The sequence below is a fragment of the Ictalurus punctatus genome, chromosome 5, assembly GCF_001660625.3.
Source record: "Ictalurus punctatus breed USDA103 chromosome 5, Coco_2.0, whole genome shotgun sequence".
NCBI lineage: Eukaryota > Metazoa > Chordata > Actinopteri > Siluriformes > Ictaluridae > Ictalurus > Ictalurus punctatus.
Genome location: NC_030420.2, coordinates 15,188 through 38,549, shown reverse-complemented (window position 1 = coordinate 38,549; position 23,362 = coordinate 15,188). Strand labels below are relative to the sequence as shown.

The 23,362-nt window shown below is 41.4% G+C and overlaps 1 protein-coding gene across 2 annotated transcripts in view; it reads left to right on the top strand.

The window, feature by feature from the left end:
* Positions 1–22,686, top strand: part of hmcn2 (hemicentin 2) — a 40,822-nt gene extending 18,136 nt beyond the window's left edge. For both annotated transcript variants that reach the window (XM_053680000.1, XM_053679999.1), the window contains exons 26-60: positions 505–602; positions 800–1,081; positions 1,501–1,694; positions 2,520–2,601; positions 2,679–2,815; positions 2,919–3,060; positions 4,155–4,296; positions 4,426–4,553; positions 4,663–4,813; positions 4,920–5,041; positions 5,212–5,376; positions 5,646–5,753; positions 6,414–6,548; positions 6,652–6,786; positions 7,496–7,765; positions 7,852–8,042; positions 8,134–8,347; positions 8,500–8,634; positions 8,791–8,981; positions 9,138–9,219; positions 9,362–9,532; positions 9,679–9,831; positions 11,126–11,263; positions 11,369–11,490; positions 11,598–11,844; positions 12,061–12,120; positions 12,708–12,827; positions 13,318–13,473; positions 16,909–17,028; positions 18,593–18,718; positions 19,556–19,684; positions 20,198–20,500; positions 20,624–20,743; positions 20,927–21,053; positions 21,347–22,686. In XM_053680000.1, the coding sequence (XP_053535975.1) occupies positions 505–602; positions 800–1,081; positions 1,501–1,694; positions 2,520–2,601; positions 2,679–2,815; positions 2,919–3,060; positions 4,155–4,296; positions 4,426–4,553; positions 4,663–4,813; positions 4,920–5,041; positions 5,212–5,376; positions 5,646–5,753; positions 6,414–6,548; positions 6,652–6,786; positions 7,496–7,765; positions 7,852–8,042; positions 8,134–8,347; positions 8,500–8,634; positions 8,791–8,981; positions 9,138–9,219; positions 9,362–9,532; positions 9,679–9,831; positions 11,126–11,263; positions 11,369–11,490; positions 11,598–11,844; positions 12,061–12,120; positions 12,708–12,827; positions 13,318–13,473; positions 16,909–17,028; positions 18,593–18,718; positions 19,556–19,684; positions 20,198–20,500; positions 20,624–20,743; positions 20,927–21,053; positions 21,347–21,716 (5,566 nt within the window). In that variant the 3' untranslated portion in view covers positions 21,717–22,686. The remainder of the gene's footprint in view (positions 1–504; positions 603–799; positions 1,082–1,500; positions 1,695–2,519; positions 2,602–2,678; positions 2,816–2,918; positions 3,061–4,154; positions 4,297–4,425; positions 4,554–4,662; positions 4,814–4,919; positions 5,042–5,211; positions 5,377–5,645; positions 5,754–6,413; positions 6,549–6,651; positions 6,787–7,495; positions 7,766–7,851; positions 8,043–8,133; positions 8,348–8,499; positions 8,635–8,790; positions 8,982–9,137; positions 9,220–9,361; positions 9,533–9,678; positions 9,832–11,125; positions 11,264–11,368; positions 11,491–11,597; positions 11,845–12,060; positions 12,121–12,707; positions 12,828–13,317; positions 13,474–16,908; positions 17,029–18,592; positions 18,719–19,555; positions 19,685–20,197; positions 20,501–20,623; positions 20,744–20,926; positions 21,054–21,346) is intronic.
* The last annotated feature ends 676 nt before the right edge of the window (positions 22,687–23,362 follow it).

The following is a 23,362-nucleotide window of genomic DNA, read 5'->3' as shown; positions in this document are numbered from 1 at the left end:
CACATAAAATAGAATTCAGTCTGTAAATATATATGTATAAACCATAGCCATAACATTAAAACCACTGACAGGTGAAGTGAATAATGTTGATTATTTCATTACAGAGGCACCGGTTCGGGGGGGGGGGGGGGGGGGGGGGGGGGGTTGGGGGGCAGAGCATCTCCAAAACAGCAGGTGTTGTGGGGTGTTCCCGGTGTGTAGTGGTTAGTACCTACCTGCGTGTGTCACTTTGGACAATGTTCTGCTGGGAAATCTTGGGTCCTGGCATTCATTTGGATGTTACTTGGACACGTACCACCTATCTAAACATTGTTGCAGACCGAGTACACCAAGTATTCCCTGATGTCAGTGGCCTCTTTCAGCAGGATAATGCTCCCTGCCACACTGCAGAAATTGTTCAAGAACGGTTTGAGGAACAAAGAGTTCAAGGTGTTGACTCGGCTGCTAAATTCCCCAGATGTCAATCCGATCCGTGTGTGTGTGTGTGTGTGTGTGTGTATGCAGGATCTCTCCAGTGCAGCTCTCTGATTCTGGACTTTACACCTGTGTCGCTCGCAGTACAGCAGGATTTGCAGAACAGAAATTCCACCTGCAGGTTGAAGGTAATAAAACGACATGGATCTTGTTATCTCTATTTGTTACCTATTTCACTTCATAGCAATAACTTTACATAACAGTAACCATTGTTAATAACAGTTACTGAATGTGTGTAATTCTTCTGTTCTAAGGTTCTCTTCTTTTAGCTGGAGAGTCATTAACCCTTTACTCATCTGCATTTCTGTGTTCCGCTGTTCCTTAGCCCCTGTCGTGGTGGAGCACACTGAGCCAGTGGAGAACATTGTGATAGTTCGAGGCTCCGTGGTGAATCTGGTGTGTGAGGCTCATGGTGTTCCCCCTCCAACCCTCACCTGGATGAAGGACAGTGAGCCGCTCTCACTCCACCAGAACATGCTGCTACATGATGGAGGAGAAACTCGCTTCCAGCTGCTGGACGTTCAACTCGAGGATGCTGGACTTTACAGTTGCACTGCAAAGAATGAGGCTGGAACCAGCACCAAGACCTTCAACCTCACCGTGTTGGGTAGGAGTGACAACGTCAAGAAGATATCCTGATGATTGATTATACGATGTATCACAATCATTTGAAGAAGCAGGAGTGTTGTGTATTACTCCTTCACATGCCCAGTCCTACCTTTAGTTAAGTTTCTGCAGTTCATTTGGGTCAGAGGATCTTCATTCCATCACTATAAATCAGCTTTCCTCAACCGCTCAAGTTGCTGTGAGACTATGAGACTATGAGGACTGCACTGGACCATCAGCATCCTGTAGATATTATTAACATTATTACATTTGTGGCCCACTGGTGCTCCAAAGTGGTGTTCTCCACCTCACAGCATCTCAGAACCTTCTGGTCTACCGTTCCAGACATTCCATTTGGGATCTGCAGAAAAGGTGGTAAAGAAATGTGTAAACATCTGTATGTGTCTGTGTTTCTCTCAGAGCCTCCTAAGATATCCAGCTCTCTGAGAAGAGAGGAGCTGATGGTGGTGGTGAATGGAGTTTTGGAGTTGGAGTGTATTGCTGATGGAGTTCCTCCACCCACTGTAAGCTGGATGAAGGATGGACATCCCCTAGAGGACAGCAGAGCTGTACTACACAGAGAAGGACAGATTCTCACCATCAGAAACATGAAGGTCCTCACAAATTCAGCATGTTAGATGTTCTGAACTGTAGCTATGTGAATATACAGTACTTTTATTAGTGGTTAGCACGTTCCCCTCACACCTCCAGGGTCCGGGGTTTGATTCCCTCCGGGGCCCTGTGTGTGTGGAGTTTGCATGTTCTCCCCGTGCTGCGGGGGTTTCCTCTGGGTACTCTGGTTTCCTCCCCCAGTCCAAAGACATGCATGGTAGGCTGATTGGCGTGTCTAAAGTGTCCGTAGTGTATGAATGGGTGTGTGAGTGTGTATGTGATTGTGCCCTGTGATGGACTGGCACCCTGTCCAGGGTGTACCCCGCCTTGTGCCCGATGCTTCCTGGGATAGGCTCCAGGTTCCCCCGCGACCCTGAAAAGGAGTAAGCGGTTGAAGATGGATGGATGGATGGATGGATGGATGGATGTATTATTGAGTCAGTAAAAAAAAAAAAAGGCATTTTAGATTTCCAAACGTTTCAAACAAAAACTTAAATGTTACCAAAAAATGTTTGTATGTCATTAAAGGATGTAAAATATTATACAACTGCAAAAAGTGTAATTGAAACTACTGATATTTTTAAAAAGCAAAGAGTCATCAAACCCAATACTAAATTTGAGTTTAAAACTGTTTACTGCTCTTTATAGATATTTTTTTATGTAGAAAATGTGTATTATTATTAATAATAATAAATAATCTTATTATTTTTGGTATCTTTGCTTAACATAATTTCTTTACATATGCCTCAGTACTGTGTGTGTGTATGTACATGTGTATATCTGTGTGTGTGTGTGTGTGTGTGTGTGTGTGTGTGTGTGTGGGACAGGTCGAGGATACAGGTGTGTACACGTGTCTTGTCAGTAACCTGGCAGGAGAAGATGGGCGGAGTCTCTGGGTGCGCGTTCAGTGTGAGTGTAACTGCTGCATTCATCTTTCCTGTCTTCTCTTTCTGTTTATTTTATTTTCTGTATTTCTCCTTTTGCAGTTCCTCCCACACTGCTGGGTTCTAGTGATATCAGAACCGTGTCTGTGCCCTTTAAGGGTCATATGACGTTGGAGTGTCGGACAGACGGCGAGCCTCCACCAGAGATTCAGTGGTACAGAAACAACATTAAACTGCAGGTACAAATGGATCATAAATACATGCAGAGAATCACATGGAACTTCATGCTTTACTCAAAATTTATCTCGGTCTGTCTTTGTCCCTCTCTTGCGCTCTGTTCAGTTGGGAGGTCGGATCCAGAGCATTGCCGGTGGTCAGTATTTAGAGATTGGAGATGTGAGGACGGAGGACGGTGGACTTTACAGCTGTTTCATGTCCAACATGGCTGGCAGCTCGAGTCTGCACTTTAATGTACAGATCCTCTGTGAGTTCATAAAAACTCTTAAAAAGACACTCACTGTTTCATTTATTTAATGAATTATTCAATCTCTGAAATATAATCATAAACATTTATTTATTTTATCCCTGAATGCATGTACAGTTATAACAAAATGATAGAAAAAGGCATAATTCAGGGACGGGTTCCAAAACCTTTCCTCTCATCACCGAATCCAGATTCTATAAATTTCACCATGAACCAGTTTACTATCACTAACTGACGGGCTACGGGAGAAACAGAGTACATGTAACGGTGTTACATAATCCGGACACAAAACACTGGTGACTAATCCTTTACAGTTACATCAAAACACAATCAGATTACAGCTACATTTTGTAACAAATGGGAATACTATCAGGATCAAAAACTAATTTAATTAATCACTCTCAACCATTATCCTCCTCTCAGTGAACGCATGAAGGTGAAGCGATGTTGTGTTCGGTGTTAAACAGTTACTCAACAATAGCAGCGAATGACAGCTGTCCTGAGTCGAAACAACGCCTATGACCATATAAGGTCATTTAAAATGTTTATGTTATCACACTGCTTTGTATTACACGGCCATTCAAATGTGTAAATGATGCAGAAGGTTCACTCGTGGCATCTAATATTTTATTTTATTCCATGGACATTCAAAAGAATGAAGGAATTTATATATGTATATATATCTATGTGATGCTAATAGTGTGGCTTTTTCAGTGTGTTAAAGTCTGCATTCATAGTAAGACTGTTTTGAACGCTATTCAGACATGAGAAAGGTGTCCTTTTTTTTTTTTTTTTTTTTTTTTTTTTTTTTTATCATATTGCTTTTCTCTTGACTTTATTTCCATATGTGACCTTGAAGTCCAATAATCAGATTACATTACTTTCATATGGTGAGACATGGATTACGTTACTGATGACATATTTTATGAAGTCATTTGTAACTGTAAAGAAATAAATTTTCCCAGTAACCCTCCCGACCCTGCGAACAGAATATATTGCATTATTGAATATGATCAGCTCTTATATTCGATGATGTGATAACACTCCTGTTACATGATGTTGACTGTAATTTTAAACTATGGATCCTCCCACAGTGCCCCCTGTCATTAGAGAAGGCAGCTCATTGGTCACTGCACATATCAATCAGAAGGTGGTGCTACCTTGTGAGGTGGAGGGAGACTCTGCCCCCTCAGTGTTGTGGAGGAAGGATGATATACCTGTTCTGTTTGACAACAGGTAAATATATTTAATTGACAAGAGGGTTAGGGTTAGACAAATTTATAATGTCTTTTTTTCACCACAATTCTTCAGAAATGAGGAAAATGTTACGAGTTTAATGTAAATTGTGTTTAAAACTGATTTCAGGTTTGTTTTGCTGCCGGACGGATCAATGCGAATCGAATCAGTGCAACTCACAGACGCAGGCCGTTATTACTGCAGTGTGTCTAACCAGGCAGGATCAGACCAGCGCAGCATGGAGCTCCGAGTCTATGGTACACACACACACACACACACACACACACACACACACACAGAGAGGGTGTATGTTTCTTCATGCTGTATATAAGATGCTATAATAACTGCTGTATTTTCCACACACAGTCAGTCCCTCCATTAGCTCCGGTCTTTTTAATGTAACCATGACGATGGGCCAAAGGGCTGTTTTAGGCTGTGAGAGTTTAGGTGTACCTGTTCCTCAAGTGAGCTGGAAGAGGAATGGACAAACACTGGACACAGACTCTGGAGCTTACAGGTAAAACACACTACACACTCACACACTGCATTATGGAGAATTAGAATGATGTAATAAAGTAATTTATCTGCAGAAAGCTGATTTCAGCATGTGTGATGTCTTTCAGGTTGATGCCTTCAGGGTCTCTGCTCATCATTTCTCCGTCTCTTGAGGATGAAGGATATTTTGAGTGCACAGTGACCAACGAGGTTGGAGAGGAACGAAGGGTCATAGAGGTCATGCTTCAAGGTAGGAGCCAAATGAACTACAAACTAATTATTTCTCTGGAGAAAAACAAAGCTGTCTGTAAACAATGCACTGCAGTCAGTAACACAACACACTGGTCAAAATGATCAACATTTAGTGATGTGCTTACTGAGTTCCACTTTCAGCATGTAACAGATTGCTTACTTTCGTAGTTCCTCCATCCATTGAAGATGATGTCGTCAGTGTTACGGCCATTAAGATGCAGACAGTGGTATTACCGTGTCACTCCACAGGACGTCCAACACCATCCATCAGCTGGAGCAGGGGAGGGACAGCACTGGGCATGAGGGGGGGCAGTTACAGGACCCTACCCACAGGTGCACAGTGCACACAAACACACACACATGTACACAACACGCATACACTTTCAATCAAATCTTAAATACACACTGAACACGTGTGTCTGTTTTGGGCTTTATGAAGTTTCAATTATGAAAACAAAGAAAGCTCAGTATGGTGAGGGGTGTGGCCTTGGGGCGTGGTCAACAACAATAACAGTAAGGAAAACAGAAGGGCCAAAAGTTAAAGTATGTGTGTGTGTGTGTGTGTGTGTGTGTGTGTGTGTGTATGTGTGTATTGAATGTAGGCATGTTAGAGATTCTGGATGTGAATCTGACTCACGCTGGCAGATACACCTGCAGCGCACGAAACACAGCTGGAGTCGCATGGAAACACATCATTCTGTCTGTACACGGTAATACAGTAGGAGGCTACATTTACTGCACTAATCACACTCCACCTCACTGCACTGATCAGACTCCACTTCACAGATCAGACTCCACCTCACTGCACTGATCAGACTCCACCTCACAGATCAGACTCCACCTCACACTGCACTGATCAGACTTCACCTCACACTGCACTGATCAGACTCCACCTCACGCTGTACTGATCAGACTCCAGCTCACGCTGCACTGATCAGGCTCCACCTCACACTGCACTGATCAGATTCCACCTCACACTGTACTGATCAGACTCCACCACACACTGTACTGATCAGACTCCACCACACACTGTACTGATCAGACTCCACCACAATGCACTGAACAGACTCCACGTCATGCTGCACTACTCAGATTCCACCTCACACTTCACTGATCAGATTCCACCTCACACTTCACTGATCAGATTCCACCTCACACTGCACTAATCAGACTCCACCTCACACTGCACTAATCAGACCCTACATCCGACTGCATTAATCAGACCCTAGCTCACAATACAAGAGTCGCACTGTATTTGCATTTTAAATGTATGGATAGTATTATATACTCTATATTATAAGGTTATCATTGATACCATTTGATGTTGCTGATGTTGCATGTGTGTCTGTGTGTGTATTTTGGTTCATCAGAGGCTCCTGAGATATGGAACATGGTTAAAGAAGTGAATGTGCTACTGAATCAGGAAGTTATTCTGAACTGTGACGTTCACGGATTCCCCAAACCTTCAGTGACCTGGCTTAAAGAGACTGTTCCCATAGCAACAGGTCTGCAGACTCTCACTATAATCAAATGCTAAAATAATTTTGAGCTGACACAGAAAGATTGATAGACGGTTAGCTGACGATGTAAAGGCTTTGTTTCTCACAGGTCAGCGCCTGGTGGTTCTGTCTGATGGAACGCTGAGAATTTCTCAGGTTCTGCTGAGCGATGCAGGAACATATTCCTGTCTGGCACAAAATGCAGCTGGTACCACAGAGGGCAAAACTCAACTCATCCTGCACGGTACCTCATTTACTGCACATACCTCATTTACTGCGGTTACCTCATTTACTGCACATACCTCAGTAACTGCACATTCTCTTCTACTGCACATACCGCATTTACTGCACATACCGCATTTACTGCACATACCTCATTTACTGCACATTCTCTTCTACTGCACATTCTCATTTACTGCACATACCTCATTTACTGCACATACCTCATTTACTGCACATACCTCATTTACTGCACATACCTCAGTAACTGCACATTCTCTTCTACTACACATACCTCATTTACTGCACATACCTCAGTAACTGCACATTCTCTTCTACTACACATACCTCATTTACTGCACATACCTCATTTACTGCGGTTACCTCATTTACTGCACATACCTCAGTAACTGCACATTCTCTTCTACTGCACATACCGCATTTACTGCACATACCGCATTTACTGCACATACCTCATTTACTGCACATTCTCTTCTACTGCACATTCTCTTCTACTGCACATTCTCATTTACTGCACATACCTCATTTACTGCACATACCTCATTTACTGCAGTTTCCTCGTTAACTGCACATTCTTTTCTACTGCACATATCTCATTTACTGCGAATGCCTCATTTACTGCGAATACCTCATTTACAAATACCTCCTCCCCATCTCGCAGGTCTCACAGTGCACTAAAGTGTGTCTGTTTGTGTATTTGTGTTTCTCTGCAGTTCCTCCTGTCATTTCTGTACCTCGTGATGAATACACTCTCAGTGTTGGTGAGTCTGTCAGTGTGCCATGTTCAGCGATTGGATTGCCGGAGCCCGAGCTGCAATGGCACAAATTGGGTGGCTCTGTGAGGGGAGGAGCCAACCTGCTGACCTTCACAAATGGAACACTGCACATTAAAAACGCACAATTTGAACATGCCGGGGTTTACACGTGCACAGCCCTGAACAGCGCAGGCAGAGCGAGCCGTGACATCACACTGATTCTGCATGGTCAGAACACACACACACATTTTGTTTCACTGTAAAACTGCTGAGATATTTTGGTGGTAAATGTTGCTATGTTTTGGATTTTTAAGTCCCCCCCACGATTCCTGTTGGTCAATCTGAAGTGTCCGTCATCCAGGGCTTCCAGAGTCTGCTGCCTTGTTTAGCTCAAGGAGTTCCAGAACCCAAGATTCACTGGGAGAAAAACAGAGACGTTATCCAGAACCTGCGGGGAAAATTTACTGTCCTGAGAACAGGAGAGCTAATCATTGAGAGAACCCAGGTCAGCACACACCCACACACACACAATGTTTAACTCTTGAGTGAATTTGTGCTACTAAGATGTAACTCTTCAGGCTCCTCCCCTTTATCAGCCCTCTGATGCAGGTGTGTACACCTGTGTGGCCATGAATGCAGCAGGTTCTGCACATCACAAAGTCCATCTGTCTGTTAACATGAGGCCGGAGTTTAAGGAGTCACCGAGCGACATGACACTGAGGGTGGGGCAAACCCTCACCCTGACCTGCCACGCCCACTCTACCCCTCCCCCTGTCATCACCTGGAATGTTAATAATCGTCCCTATAAGGGTAGGCCTCAGGGTTTACAGGGTGTACTTACACATCTCTAAGTGCACACACACACACACACACACACACACACACACACACACACATACAACTGTCAGCAGACACACACTCCAGCATTGATGTGTGTGATATTCCCTGCCTCTCTTGGTCAGGCTTCAGTGTGGATGAAGCGGGTCGGAGTTTGCTGATGATTGGGAATGTAACAGTGAGGGATTCGGGATTGTACATGTGTACAGCGGAGAACAGCATCGGCTCTGTTCGAGCGTTAGCATTCATCCGTATCACAGGTGAGTTTTACATACAGGTCTGTTTTGCATTCTCTCTTTCGCTCTGTCTGTCTATGTCTCTCTCTCTCTCCACTCTCTCTCTCTCTCTCTCTCTCTCTCTCTGTTTCATTGCATCACTCTCTGTCTCTGCCTCTGCCTCTCTCTCTCTCAATGTAGAGCCTCCAGTTCTGAAAGGAGATGGCCATGTATCTCAGTTTGTCTCTCGTGGTGCTGTAGTTGTGTTGGATTGTCCTGTTAGAGGAACTCCAGCCCCGGTGTTGCACTGGTTTAAAGATGGCCACCTGCTGCAGGTCACTGAGCGTCTTCATCGTCTCCCTAACAGCTCTCTCATTCTGTACAGCGCCATGGTAACCATCCCATATTTCCATGTATCTGTTACTACACATACACAAAACTCTCATGTCTGAGTACAGCTGCACTGGACTGTGGAATGATATGTAGAGTGTGTGTGTGTGTGTGTGTGTGTGTGTGTGTGTGTGTGTGTGTGTGTGTGTGTGTGTCAGAGCAGGGATTCAGGAGAGTATCTGTGTGTTGCTGAAAATGAGGTGGGAGTTATAGAGAGGACGATATCTCTGAAAGTACAGGGTGAGATGTTTATCGTTATCACTGCTTTTTGATATTTGTGTTACAACTATTACATTCGTAATCAGTTTGATAATAAATTTAATCAATAAGCAGGTTAATCAGTAATCACTTTAATCCACCACTGTTAATATTTGTGTTGCAGTTGCAGGCGGTTACTCTCACTGGGAGCAGTGGGGGCCGTGCAGTGTCACATGTGGGTGTGGCCTCCAACAGCGAACCAGATTTTGCAACAACCCAAAACCAACCAATGGGGGAGCAGCATGTGAGGGTTCAGATGTTGAGTCCAGGCAGTGCCAGACATCCTTATGTTCAGGTCATTTATTTGTTTGTTTTAAAAAAACAAACTTAATAAATTAAACAAATAGAAAAAATTAGAGTCATGTTCATACATACTCATTCTCTCTGTATCTTGCTCTTTGTCTGTCCTTGGTGTCTGTCTGTCTGTCTGTCTGTCTGTAGGAGACTCTCTTCGCAGGGCTCGTGCCAGTGTGATCGGGATGGTGAATGATCGTGAGTTTGGTGTGTCTTTCCTTGAGGTGAACATCAGTGAGAACTCAGAGAGCAGAAGCAGCACACTGGAGGCTCACATAGAGAACGTTCCTCCCAGTGTGGGTGAGTCTCACTCACACACACACACACACACACACACACACACACACACACACACACCTTAAATTCATCTAAAATATACAAAAGAAAATGGCCTACATTTGTCATGTACAAATAAATGTCCACGTCAGCATTGTTAATCAGCAGCTTATGGATAAACAAAACATCTTTTTCTCCAAATGTAAAGACTTCCAGTCACTGATGATCTTGAACAGTAGTTAGATGCTTTACTTTTGGAGAAACCATGTAGTCAGGGGCTGTTAGTGATGAGTTCCTCACTGTAAAACAATTACTGTAAAATTTACAGTAATTTACTGGCAGCAGAGTTGACAATAAAGTACTTTATATTTATGGTAAATAAGTGTACAACATATTCACACTGAAGTATTGTAATATCTTTACAGAAAATTCCTGTTATTTTCATAGTACATTTAGATTAATATACATTTACAGCAGTTTTTCACAGTGCAGGCTTCCAAATATGAACACTAACCGTTGACAGGTGAACCCCAGGCTGGTGATTACCTGAACTAATGACTGCAATCAGTTTAGTCAGGTAAAAATAACAAACCTCCAGCATAAACACTCTCTTACACTACTTGGGACCTACCACAGCTGTTTGTAAATTTGTCTGCAAGATAATGCTTTGTTTATACACTGTTTTATCAGCTGATAGCAGACGTGTGAGAGATGTGTTATTAGACGTGTTATTAGACGCGTTATTAGATGTGTTATTAGACGTGTTATTAGACGCGTTAGAGACACATTATAGATGCGTTAGAGACACGTTATAGATGCGTTAGAGACACGTTATAGATGTGTTAGAGACACGTTATAGATGCGTTAGAGACACGTTATAGATGCGTTAGAGACTGGCAGTTATAACAGGTGTGTGTGTGTGTGTGTTTGAGAGATGGTATAGAGAAACAAATTCATTCAAGGTCTGCCTGCCTCTCTGACACCATGTGGTTTAACACACACACACACACACACACACACACACACACACACACACAGTGGTGTAAATGTATACTATAAAGATTAGGGACAATTGGCAGGTAAAAGTGGCGAGACTTGTTGAGATCAGATCAGTGAAGTCTAATCCTCTACTGAGGTTGAGTCATACTCACACAGCCTCAGGAAGCTGGTACCTGAGCCACTGATCTGTGAATCTGAGAAAACGATGCTATGGAAGATAATACAAAGAGAGGAGAAGAGCTCAGGAGGACAAAGGAGAATTAACAAGTAAGGGTAAAAGAGTTCCTGTGTGCGTGTGTGTGTGTGTGTGTGCATGCAGGTCCTTTGCTGAAAGTTCTTGTATCTACTTTGACACCAATGTACTGGACGGCTGTTCATGAATCAGCAGGAACGAAGAATGGCTTCACCGTCAGCCGCGGGAATTTCAGACAAGAATCCCAACTGGAGTTTCATACGGGTAACTTTTCCAGACAGGACCGAAATATATTTACAAACACCAGAGATCTAAATATAAATAAACTGTAATAGGACTAAAGCTGTGTGTTTGTGTGTGTGTGTGTAGGAGAGATCTTAAGAATAACCCATGTGGCAAGAGGTGTGGACGCAGAAGGAGTTTTGCTAGTCGATGTGGTCATTAATGGAGTTATTCCTGCAGTGTTTTTATCCCCAGTGCTCCATCAGCAGGTCTGAACTTATGCTTAATTAGAACTTTACACTAATCATCGATGCATTAATAACATTAATCAGATGTGTGAATAAATATCTTCTTGGGTAAAAATCCTTGTCTCTAGGACTTTGATGAGACGTACGTGCAAGTTGGCTCTGGTCAGATTTACTCCTGGTCTACCCAGAATTCTTTGCAGCAGGGTATCGGCTCGGTGCTGACTCTGCGCTGTAATCACTCGCTGGTGTTTGATGGATCACTGAAACGTTTCGCTCCACTACTGCAGCAAATCCGTCTGTCAGACATCAGCAGCTCCTACAACATGCTCAACTTCAGGCTGGACTTTCACATCACAGCCACATTATCACTGCCAGGTCAGAACATCACAACCATACAACAATACTAACTATACTCACCAAAGTCCACCAATTTCATCATGGTCATGTTAACACTGGCAGGGCTGAGCAGGAGGAACAACATACACCATGTCTGGAACGTCAGGAAAAGTCAAAGATAACTATGTAAAAAAGCTTCAGTTTTGCCACATAATTATAAAATAGATCAGCGCATGTGTGTTTTATTTTATGTAGATGGTGATGGAGAGAAATGCCCAGAAGGATTCTTGCTGGATGAAGCATTTTACTGTTCTGGTAAATACTTTTTAATGATTTCTCATAAAATAAATTAAATTCCATTGTCATGTCTGTATTTTAAACTACAACTAAAGTAGCTCATATTGTAGCGTAGAAGAGTTAGGGTTTAGGATTGGGATTACAGTTTAGTGTTTAGGAATGTGATTAAGGTTCAGGATTGGGATTAGCATTTATAATTTGGATTAATATTAAGGTTTAGGATTGGGATTAGAGTTTATAATTGGGATTAATGTTCAGGGTGTATGATTAAGGTTTAGGATTGGGATTAGGTAAATAGGGTATGATAATTGCCTAGGATTTGCAGATCCTCTTTGTTTATAGTTACATGTGGAACAGCAGTGAAAGAAGTTAGTTCCTGTACTCACTCACGTTATAGCAGCTATAAACAGTCATTCCCTTATACGTTGGTACTGCACCATGCAGGGGCGTCTCAATAATTTCCAAGCTACGTGCAGATACGACTCTTAAAACAACTGCAGGATACGCACAGCAGATATCTGGCAAAAGCCTATGTAGTTAAAATCGAGTATAATTAGGATGTTAGTTTGTGTGTTGATGTGTTTTTATATGTTGTTGTTTTTCAGACAAGGATGAGTGTGTGTCAGATTCTCCATGTTCTCACTCCTGCATTAACATCATGGGGGGCTTCAGCTGCAGCTGTCCATCAGGATTCACCATCAACACCGAGAGCAACAGCTGTCAAGGTCTCGCTCTCTCACACACACACACACACACACACACACACACACACACACACACACACACACAGTGTCTAAGTGACTAAACAATAATTAACAATAATAAACTTTTATCATGAATCTTTTTAAACAAATATTAAAACATATATTTATATCACAAACCTTGCACAAACCCTGTACATTATTGTGTTCAGTCCCATTCACAAACCTAATAATTGTCTGTGTGTCTGAGTCTGTGTGTCTGTGTATGTGTGTGTCTGTGTGTGTCAGTGTGTGTGTCTGTGTGTCTGTGTCTGTCTGTCTGTGTGTCTGTGACTGTCTGTGTCTGTCTGTCTGTCTGTGTCTGTGTGTGTCCGTGTGTGTGTCTGTGTGTCTGTGTCTGTCTGTCTGTGTGTCTGTGACTGTCTGTGTCTGTCTGTCTGTGTGTGTCCGTGTGTGTGTCTGTGTGTATGTGTCTGTCTATGTATGTGTGTTGTGGGTGTTTTCTGTCCTACAGATATAGATGAGTGTGTGGACGGATCTCACATGTGCCTCTACGACCAGTTGTGTTTGAACACAGTTGGAAAATACCGGTGTGAGGTGAAGTGTGGGCCAGGATTCAGGCACAGAACTGCTGGTACCGAGAACAAAACCAGAACCGAAGGCTGTGAAGGTACTGTAGAATTTTAAAATGAAATCACTTCCTGTTCCTGTTGGACACTATGTGTTAATCTGGGTGATAATGTATCCTTTTTTTCCCAGACATGTCCTCTTTTTGGGATCTAAAAAATGCATCTGTCCAGTAACTCTAAATTAGGTAAAATGTCCAGGATTTTCCTTTGCTTTTATGTCAACATTTGCTTCTTCATTCACCAAACATTATGTGTAGGTATTTTAATTGTTTAAAAAAAAAAAACCTCTTGAGCTTCCACCTTCTCACAAGTGGTCAGTTAAGCACAGTACAAATAAATAGGAAAATTCTCTGACTTTCTTGTGATTAACAGTTTTGTGAATGCTCTCATGTTAATTTGAATTCATATGCTTTTTACATAATATAATTGTTTATTATTTAAGGTTGAGATGGTCACTTTTAAATAATTTAGAAAAAGGTCAGGGGTTCGAACCCCCAGAACCACCCTTCTGCACGTCCCATTAATGAACTCACCATACAAGCAATTGCCACCTCCGAATTGGCGCTAATTCAAAAGGGAACGTGAAATGCGCACAGCATTCATAAGCGATTTAAAAGCGAGGGGGAAAAGAGGAAAAAGCACCAACAAAGCGCCCCTTTTTGCAGCAACTTTCTTCTGGCAAGCTCTGCAGACAGGGTTCCCATCTTCTATTAAGTTTCCCTCAGCATTTTTATAAAATCCAAAATATGACCACACTTCGGATTTGCATCAGACTCATGCTAGATGTGTGTGGACAGTATTTACTGTGAGCTTTATAAATCAGGATAATGGCACATGGTTTTAATGACAATTAAATATGACATGGTAATACTAACCATCGGGGGAATTTTATCGTGGTTTATCGTGAAACTGGAACCGTTTCATCCCTAGTGTGTAGTGTGCACCACTGCAACAATCAGAGACAGGTGATTGCTTGAGAAGAGTAGCACATGGTGGTTAAACACAAAAAAATCCAAATGTAAATACACAGATGAATTACAGAAAAAAATTCCTGTGTTTCTGTTTTGGTTAGTACATGGACCAATTTTCTGAAAGGTTCAAAAGCATTGAGTTTTATTTCAGAATTGCTGAAGATTGCACAAATTTTCTGTTATTCTTGAACTCAATGGAAATGTACCGGGGTCAGTCCATCTCAAGTGGTCCAATAATTGTAAAGTTGGTTGCCTTCCTGTTTTTAATTTTTCTAATTTTGATTTCTCCTGTGATAAAAGCAGTAAGTGACTACAGCTCAGAAGTAACTTACTGTTTTTATCACAGGAGGAACAACACTACAGCTGATCACTATATTTCCATATTTGGATAAAATCTCTTCTCGCATAGCAACTGTACACCTGTACCAGCATGATAGGGTTCTTCAACCCTGGCCCTCAGGGTCCACTGTCCTGCAGAATTTAGCTCCAACCCTAATCAAACACCTGAACAGGCTAACCAAGATCTTCAGAATTACTAGAAAATTACAGTTTGGAGGTAAACTCTGTAGATTTGAAGAACCCTGTGATAGATGATGCTTTTCTGTTGCCAATATCAAATGTAGTACCATTTTAGACCTCATTAACAATCATAAGGTATTGTATGTCAATCATAAACATAAAGTAGGCTTTTCTCCAGATTTATGCTACCTCTAGCTCTGTAACCAGTGGAATCTCAAACTGATTTTTATTTTTTTTATTTTTATTTTTTATTTATGTATTCATTTATTTATTTTTACAGCAGAATGCTTCTATAGAGGACTTATTTCTGGGAAAATTTCAGGTTTGTATCTGGTCCCCTAAAAGAGATTTTCAACTCAAAATTGAGGGGAATTTTTTTTTAAATGGCACTTTCTCACTCCCATTAAAAAAATTATACTTACTCAGGTACCCCCTAAAAAATTAAGGCTGGGAGTTGAACCCTTCCCATTATAAATTGACCCTAAAAGTGGAACTGTGAGCAATCTTGGGTATTACATTTGGACTTAAATGTATATATTTATATATGACCATGTACCCTGTAATGTGCTCTAGAGATCAGTTTTTGTTCCAAGGAGCTAGGACCATCCTAAGCTGAGATATTGAGGTTGATTTAAACAGCTGTATAATGATGGCCATCGTAGTTAAACTAAGTCAAATTTTTATTTAAATGTGTTGGTTTTGCAATGCCAATACATAGAGGTAATCACTCAAAAAATTATGAAAATTAAATATGGGCAAGTAACCCATATTGGACCACTTGAGATTGAATGACCCACACTGAAATAAAGCCACTGGACAAAGGAAATTAATCACTGAAGGGGCTTCTGTACAATACAATTTTAAAGATGTTTTGCTGATATTTTAATGCCTCATGGGAAAGTGTTCAAAGAAAAATTATGTTTAAAAATGGTAAAAGTTAAACTCGTTTTTTTACTTTTCATTTATAAGACGATCATCTCTATCCATATGATCATCAGAGTTATTTCTGAATTTATTATAGTTTTAGCTTGAAGTCTATTGTATGAAGTTATTCACTGTTCTGTGATGGAGACTTGAGTGCAAAACTGTTCATAGTAATTACAGTTATCAAAGTAAAGGAAGAACATCCACAGCCATCTTTATGGTTACTATGTGGTACCATCCACAGTAATCTCATGGTGATCTTCAGGCTGTTCATGTGGGGCCATCCCCAGCAGCAGCGAGTGATTTTCAGGTGATGAAAACTCCAACCAGAACCAGGTAGGGCATCAGGAGGGACCAGGCAGGTCTGGAGAGCAGAAGGGGTCAGCATCACTGGTATCTCCGGAGTAGGATGTTTAGCTCAACAGACTGAGAGAGCGAGAGAGAGAAATGATGTCTGTTTGATTCATCAACGATCAGTCCCACCCTAAAACATACACATTGCCATGGTGCTATAACTTAGGCCTACTAGAAGCCCCTGTCCCATGCTGCCCTTCTGTCATGGTGTATTCTTTTTTGAAAACCTAAATGGTAAATGGTCTGCTCTTATATAGCACCTATTAATTTTAGTGGTTCTACAAAGTGCCTTACACTGTCTCTCATTCACCCATTCACACACAAACTCTCACACCTATGGCCGCAGAGCTTCCATGCAAGGTGCTAGCCTGCCTTCAGGAGCAACTAGTCTTGCCAAAGGATGCTTCGGCATGTCGACCAGGAATTGAACCACCAACCCTACGATTAGTGGACAACCCACTCTACCACCTGAGCCACAGCAGCCCGAAATATGGTCACCTTATGTTAATGATTTGGTGCACTGATAATTGTAGATATGGACAGGCATATGGAGTCCTGTTCATTGTAGTTGTGGTCATTAAAATTGTGCTTATTTGGGTTGTGTTTATTGTGTTAATTGTAGATGGGTTGAGATAATTAGAGGGGTGCATGCATGTGGATTTGTGTAAATTTAAATTGTTTTAATTGAAGTTGTGTTGTGTTCATTAGATGTGGATGAGTGTGTGGAGTCTTCTGTGTCTCCCTGCCAGCATCAGTGCTTTAACACACTCGGCTCATTCCGCTGTGGCTGCCTGCCTGGATACCAGCTGGTGGGACATCGCTGCTTTGGTCAGTGTGTGTGTGTGTGTGTGTGTGTGTGTGTGTGTGTGTGTGTGTGTGTGTGTGTGTGTGTGTGTGTGTGTGTGTGTGTGTATGTGTGTGCGTGTGTATGATTGCTTTAAACCAACACAGTCCACATTACTGCAGTCCCCCTGAAATGTCCTGAGTTGTAAATTAAACTGATGGAGATAGTGTATAAACACTAACAAATAATTAAGAATTAAGAATATCAGTCTTTAGTAGCAACATCCCAGCATTAAACAGCTTCTTATCTGAAACGTCAAAGCTGCCAACTCATACAAATGCCACCCTCTTTTACACGAATAAACTCCAAACATTTATTCTCTACCAAGTAATGGTTGTAAAAAGGAATAGTGTGTGTGAAGATGAATGGCCAATAGCACAAAATGAACCAAATTTCCTCCTAATGAGCTGTAAGACAATACTCTGAGAATCAGTACGTTTACATGGACAACAAGAGTCCGATATTAACCCGGCTAAGACGATACTCTGATTAAGAAGCTAGCATGTAAACAGCGATTATTGATGACCTTAATCCGACTAAGGTCATACTCGAAGTAAACACAAATCGAATTAAGACGTGTGGAGTATTCCTGTTTTAGTCGCATTATCGATGGGTGTTACAGATATATACACACCTTAATTACACTATTAAAGTCGTGTGGGAGTTTTCACCGCCACACCACCTCACCACACACCACACCACACTACACTACCACATCACCCACAATACCACACCACACCACACTACACCACCACATCACACACAAAACCACACCACAGAACTCCACCACACTACACACCACACCACACTACCACATCACACACAATACCACACCACCTCATCACACACCACACACACACCACAGCACAATATACACCACACCACACCACTACATCACAAATCATAACACATTACACGACCATACAAAACCACACCATGCTGATTGTGCAACATATATAAAAATGTCTAAAATATATACACTCTTTCTGGTGTGTTAGATGTTGATGAGTGTGCACAATCACGAATACGAACTGTATGTTGATACATGAAATTCTGGAGGGAACGTCGGACGTGTGCCATTAATCGCTCAATGTTCTATAACATGTAAAATGGGAACATGAAAGGGGTATTCTAAAAGTCACTCATGTAAACACCTTAATCAGAATATTGTCTTATTCAGAATAAGGTCAATAAGTAGATTATTGCTGTCCATGTAAATGTAGTCAGTGAGACATATACATTCTAGAGAGCATTTAATTGGACAAAAGACTAGTACAGGATAAGTCAGCAAAAAAATTATCAGTTTTCCCAAAAGTGATGAACTAGAGTTGTGTGTTTGTTTGTTTGTTTGTTTTTTTTTACATATTCTGTCAGATTTTAATTATCAATAGCATTAAGGAACAGAACAAAAAACTCCACACCTTTTTTTTTCAGGGGCACTATAAATTCTGAATTGTTTATTCACTGGTGAAACATTTGAATCATCTTTGATTATTGTGTGTGTGTGTGTGTGTGTGTGTGTGTGTGTGTGTGTGTGTGGGTGAGTAGATATAAATGAGTGTTTGAGGAGTGTATGCCCATCTCACCAGCAATGCAAGAATACAGATGGAGGATATCAGTGTTTTGATAGCTGTCCATCAGGAATGACTCAGGCTGAAAGTGGAGTGTGTGTGGGTAAGTGTGAGCAAAAGTTTATAGACTAAAAAGTGTATACATTGTGCTGAAAAAGTATTTGCGAAGAAGGCTAAAAGGTATAATGAGTTGAAACAAGCAACACACTATGCCACGATCAAAATTCCATAAGAGTTGAGAAAGAAAGTTAATGAAATATAGTCTGGAAAGGGGTTATAAATCCACAGTGAGAACCATTATCTCCAAATGGGAGAAAACCTGCAATAGTCATGAAGATTCCCAGATGTGGCCTGCTGACAAAAAATTCTCTAAGAGCACATTAACAACACATCCAGGAAGTCACAATAGAATAAACTGCAGGCCTTGATCACCTCAAGTAAGGTCAGTGTTCCTGATTCCACCATTACAATGAGACTGGGCAAAAGTAATGTCCATGGGAGAGTTGCAAGATGAAAACAATTGCTAACCAAGAACAACTTGAAGGTTAATAGAAGAATAGAAGTTACTGAACTGTCTTGTGTTGTTTGCACACATTTGCACATGCAATTTATGTAGAAATGTGCAAGTCATATTTAGTTCTCTGTCGTCTCGTGGTTAGTGTGATGTTTTCTGTAGCACCATGGTCCTGGAGGAACGTGGTTTCTTTTCACTGTGTACTGTACCAACTGTATATGGTTGAAGTGACAATAAGGCCACTTGACTTGAAAGCATGAGGAGGCAAATACTTTTTCATGACACGTGGATTGTTTTTATGGATAATAAACGAGTCGTTAAACAGCTGTGTAGTCGTGACTGTATCATATTTCCCCACATCAATGAGCAAGATGTTCTCAGTTTTTGGGATGATGTAATGACATCAGTACTACATATGTGTTTCAGATGTAGACGAGTGTAAAGACAGCAGTCACATGTGTCGCTACACGCAGATCTGCCAAAACACACTCGGTGGTTATGTGTGTGTGTGTCCAAGAGGCTACCGCTCTCACGGTGTGGGCAAACCGTGTGTAGGTGCGATTCATTGACACAATCACGATGACAAGAAAACACCTCACCACACTACACCACCACATCACACGCAATACCACACCACAGAACTCCACCACACTATAAACCACACCACACTACACTACCACATCACACACAATACCACAACACAGAACTCCACCACACTGCACTACCACATCACACACAATACCACACCACCTCATCATACACCACACCCCACTACACTACCACATCACACACAATACCACACCACACCACACTACACCACCACATCACACACAAAACCACACCACAGAACTCCACCACACTACACACCACACCACACTACCACATCACACACAATACCACACCACCTCATCACACACCACACACACACACCACAGCACAATATACACCACACCACACCACTACATCACAAATCATAACACATTACACGACCATACAAAACCACACCATGCTGATTGTGCAACATATATAAAAATGTCTAAAATATATACACTCTTTCTGGTGTGTTAGATGTTGATGAGTGTGCACGGTCTCCAAGTCCGTGTGGGTATCAGTGTCGAAATGTGCCTGGTAGTTTCCGGTGTCTGTGTCCCCCGGGAACTGTCCTGCTGGTGGACGGCCGCTCATGTGCTGGAGTTGAGAGAGGAAGTGTGTTCAATAATCGAACTTGGGTTCGAGTTGGACTTCAGCCTCAGTTGGTGTCGACAAGGGGTCAAACACTAACGCTGCTACAGAACACACAGCTGGGGGCACCGAGGAACAAATTGCACATTTGCCCACCTGGTTATGCAATTAAAGCCAGTAGCTGTGTGGGTGAGTTATAGAAGGAAAATAATAAATAAAACTTTGTTTTACACAAGATTATGCATGGACTGATTGCATGATTTATTTAAAGTGTGTATGAATGTTTGCAATTCTGCTCCTCTTCCTGCTCAGACGTTGATGAGTGTGTGCTCAGGAAGCCATGCCAACACGACTGCCGGAATTCAGTAGGAAGTTTTCAATGTTTTTGCCCTTCAGGATATCAGCTGATGCCCAATGGTCAAACATGCAGAGGTACTCTCAGGTCATGTCTCCATAGCATGTTCATTATAATTGCGCTGTCATAGTTTTGCCTCTGAATGTTTGTAGCAGAAATGATCATGGTCAAGTTTTCTGTAAACATCTTTTTATTATCTATAATCTTCAGAAATATGTTGCACTGTGAATTAATCATGACTCAACACTGTACGATTTCAGATATTGATGAATGCATTGAGCATAGTGTGCAGTGTGGACCAAACCAAATGTGCTTTAACACAAGGGGGAGTTACCAGTGTTTGGACACTCCATGTCCTGTCAGCTATCACAGAGGAGGAAGTCCAGGGTAAAAAATTGCCCCATTAATAACTACTGAAATAGTTCAAATTAAGATGTAATGTGTGTGATGTGCAAAGAACATCAACAAATCAACCTCATCTGACCTAGTCTCAAATTTAAACATGCGTAAGCTAACAGTGACAAGCAATGTACTCAAAGTGCAAGGTTTAATAGAACTTATTCTTACACATCTACAATCATAATCATTAAAATTTTATTAAATAGATTAAATGTTAATCTATTATCAAAGTCAGAAACATGGGCATGAGTCCAAAAGCATGGTCCTCTTCTCATCCACAGAGTGTGTTACAAGCCATGTTCACATGGGTGTGCGGCAGGATCTTCTCACCTCCTTCAATATAAACTCCTTACACTTCCTTTGGGGATTCCAGCTGAACACAATGTCATCCGATTATCAGCGTTTTCTGAGTCTGGTGTTCTTCAGGAACGAACATTATTCACCATCCTGGAACAAAATGGAGAGATTACAGAGCAGCTGTTTGGGATTAAAGATGAGGCTGGAAGAGGAATCATCTTCACCACTCGCTATTTAAATCAGTCCGGTCTGGTAAAGCTGAAGGTCCAAGCAACCACGATGAACCAGCATGGACAAATCACTTACCAAAGTTTATTTATCATCTACATCTCCATTTCTGCTTATCCATACTGATCCCTCCATTTCCACTCATCCCTATTGATCCCTCAGTCTCTACTCATCCCTGCTGATCCCTCCAACACCACTCATCCAGACTGATACCTCCATCTCCATCCATCTTCTCTGGTCCCTCCTTCTCCACTCATCCCTACTGATACTTCTGTCTCCACTCTTCCATTTTGATACCTCCATCTCACTCATCCACAATAGTCTTTCATTCATTAGCACTGAGAGTGTAATTAGCTACAGTATTCACTGTGCGTGCAGTTTTAGTACACAACATTAAAAGTGTTTTATTTTACCAATACTGATTTTATTTTTTTATTTTATCACTTGGATGTTTATCAGATTGTTCTGCTATTATCAGAATTGTAATGGACAACACTTTATTTTTTATATTATTATAACAATTATTTTCACTTTACCATATTTTGGAACTTTGTGATGTATTTCAATGTGTATCAATGTGTGCGCATTGGGGTTTGCAACACCTCAGTGTCACTGCTGGGTTGAAAGAAGATGGAGCTGCAGCTCTGAGAAGTGTGTATTAAAAAGTATTCTAACATTCAGCATCGCTGCTCCACTTCAATGCAACGTCATGCAATATGTATACCATGTGACCATGCTACTACCTAGGTTAGTATAATAATAATAATAATAATAATAATAATAATAAAATTTTACTTTGGAATTGGTAACTTTGGAATTACTTCCCATAAGATTTACATGTGTAATTACTGGCAGTGGGTTAAAAAAAACTCCTTTAAAGTAAAAGCAGCGTTAATTCTGTAAGAGATTATTGCATAGAACATTTCACCAGGTGGTACTGTGTGCATACATGCCACCAAAAAATTTTGTTTTTTTGTCTTGTTTGGAGAACTGTGTTTTCTGGCATTGTTTCTGATCTTTATATTAAAACATTTGACAGTTTTAAAGATACAGTTAGGTGTGATAAAATTTAAATTAAAATATTTTTGTGTCTGTATTTTAAGTGTTATAACTCTTTGTTATAAAAGGTAAGAGAGTTAGTGTTTCTCACAAGTAGCACCCCCCCAGTGGCCAGTTCTTGCCAACATTATATAGAACTTGAACTTATATAGAAATGAACATATGTACTGTATTACATTTTGTAAAGATAGCTCAATGCTGGTTGTGTGAAATGCCTGCTGAAATCAAAGGCCAATGGTGGCACAATTTCATGGTGAATGACCAAGCCCCAATCTTTGCAGGTATCCTCAGAACCTTAGGGTTGGGGGTTGGGGGGGTTACGGAAAGGGGGATAGCGTTAGGATTAGGGGTACAATGATCCCCCCCATCACAATAATCCATTGCATGGTTCAATAGGGGACCAAGGAGGTGCACGGGCCGGCACTTGTTAAGCACAGCTTTTGTTTGTGCAGCAGACCCTGGCTTGGCGTCTGCTGATTTAACAAGTCCAATTGAGCCTAACTCGATTGGGTTTTTCATTTGGTGGGTCACAAGCTAGTTCTCCATGGGCTCTGGAGATGGTATTCAGTTGGAGGTGGTATTTTGTTGTCTGGGCTGAGATGTTCGTCACGATTGAGGTTTCGCTGATGACATTTGGCCATAACTCCACCTGAAGTTGTTGGGTTTTCTTCTTTTATTCACAGTTGAGTGTAGAAATCATTTAGGTCTAAGTC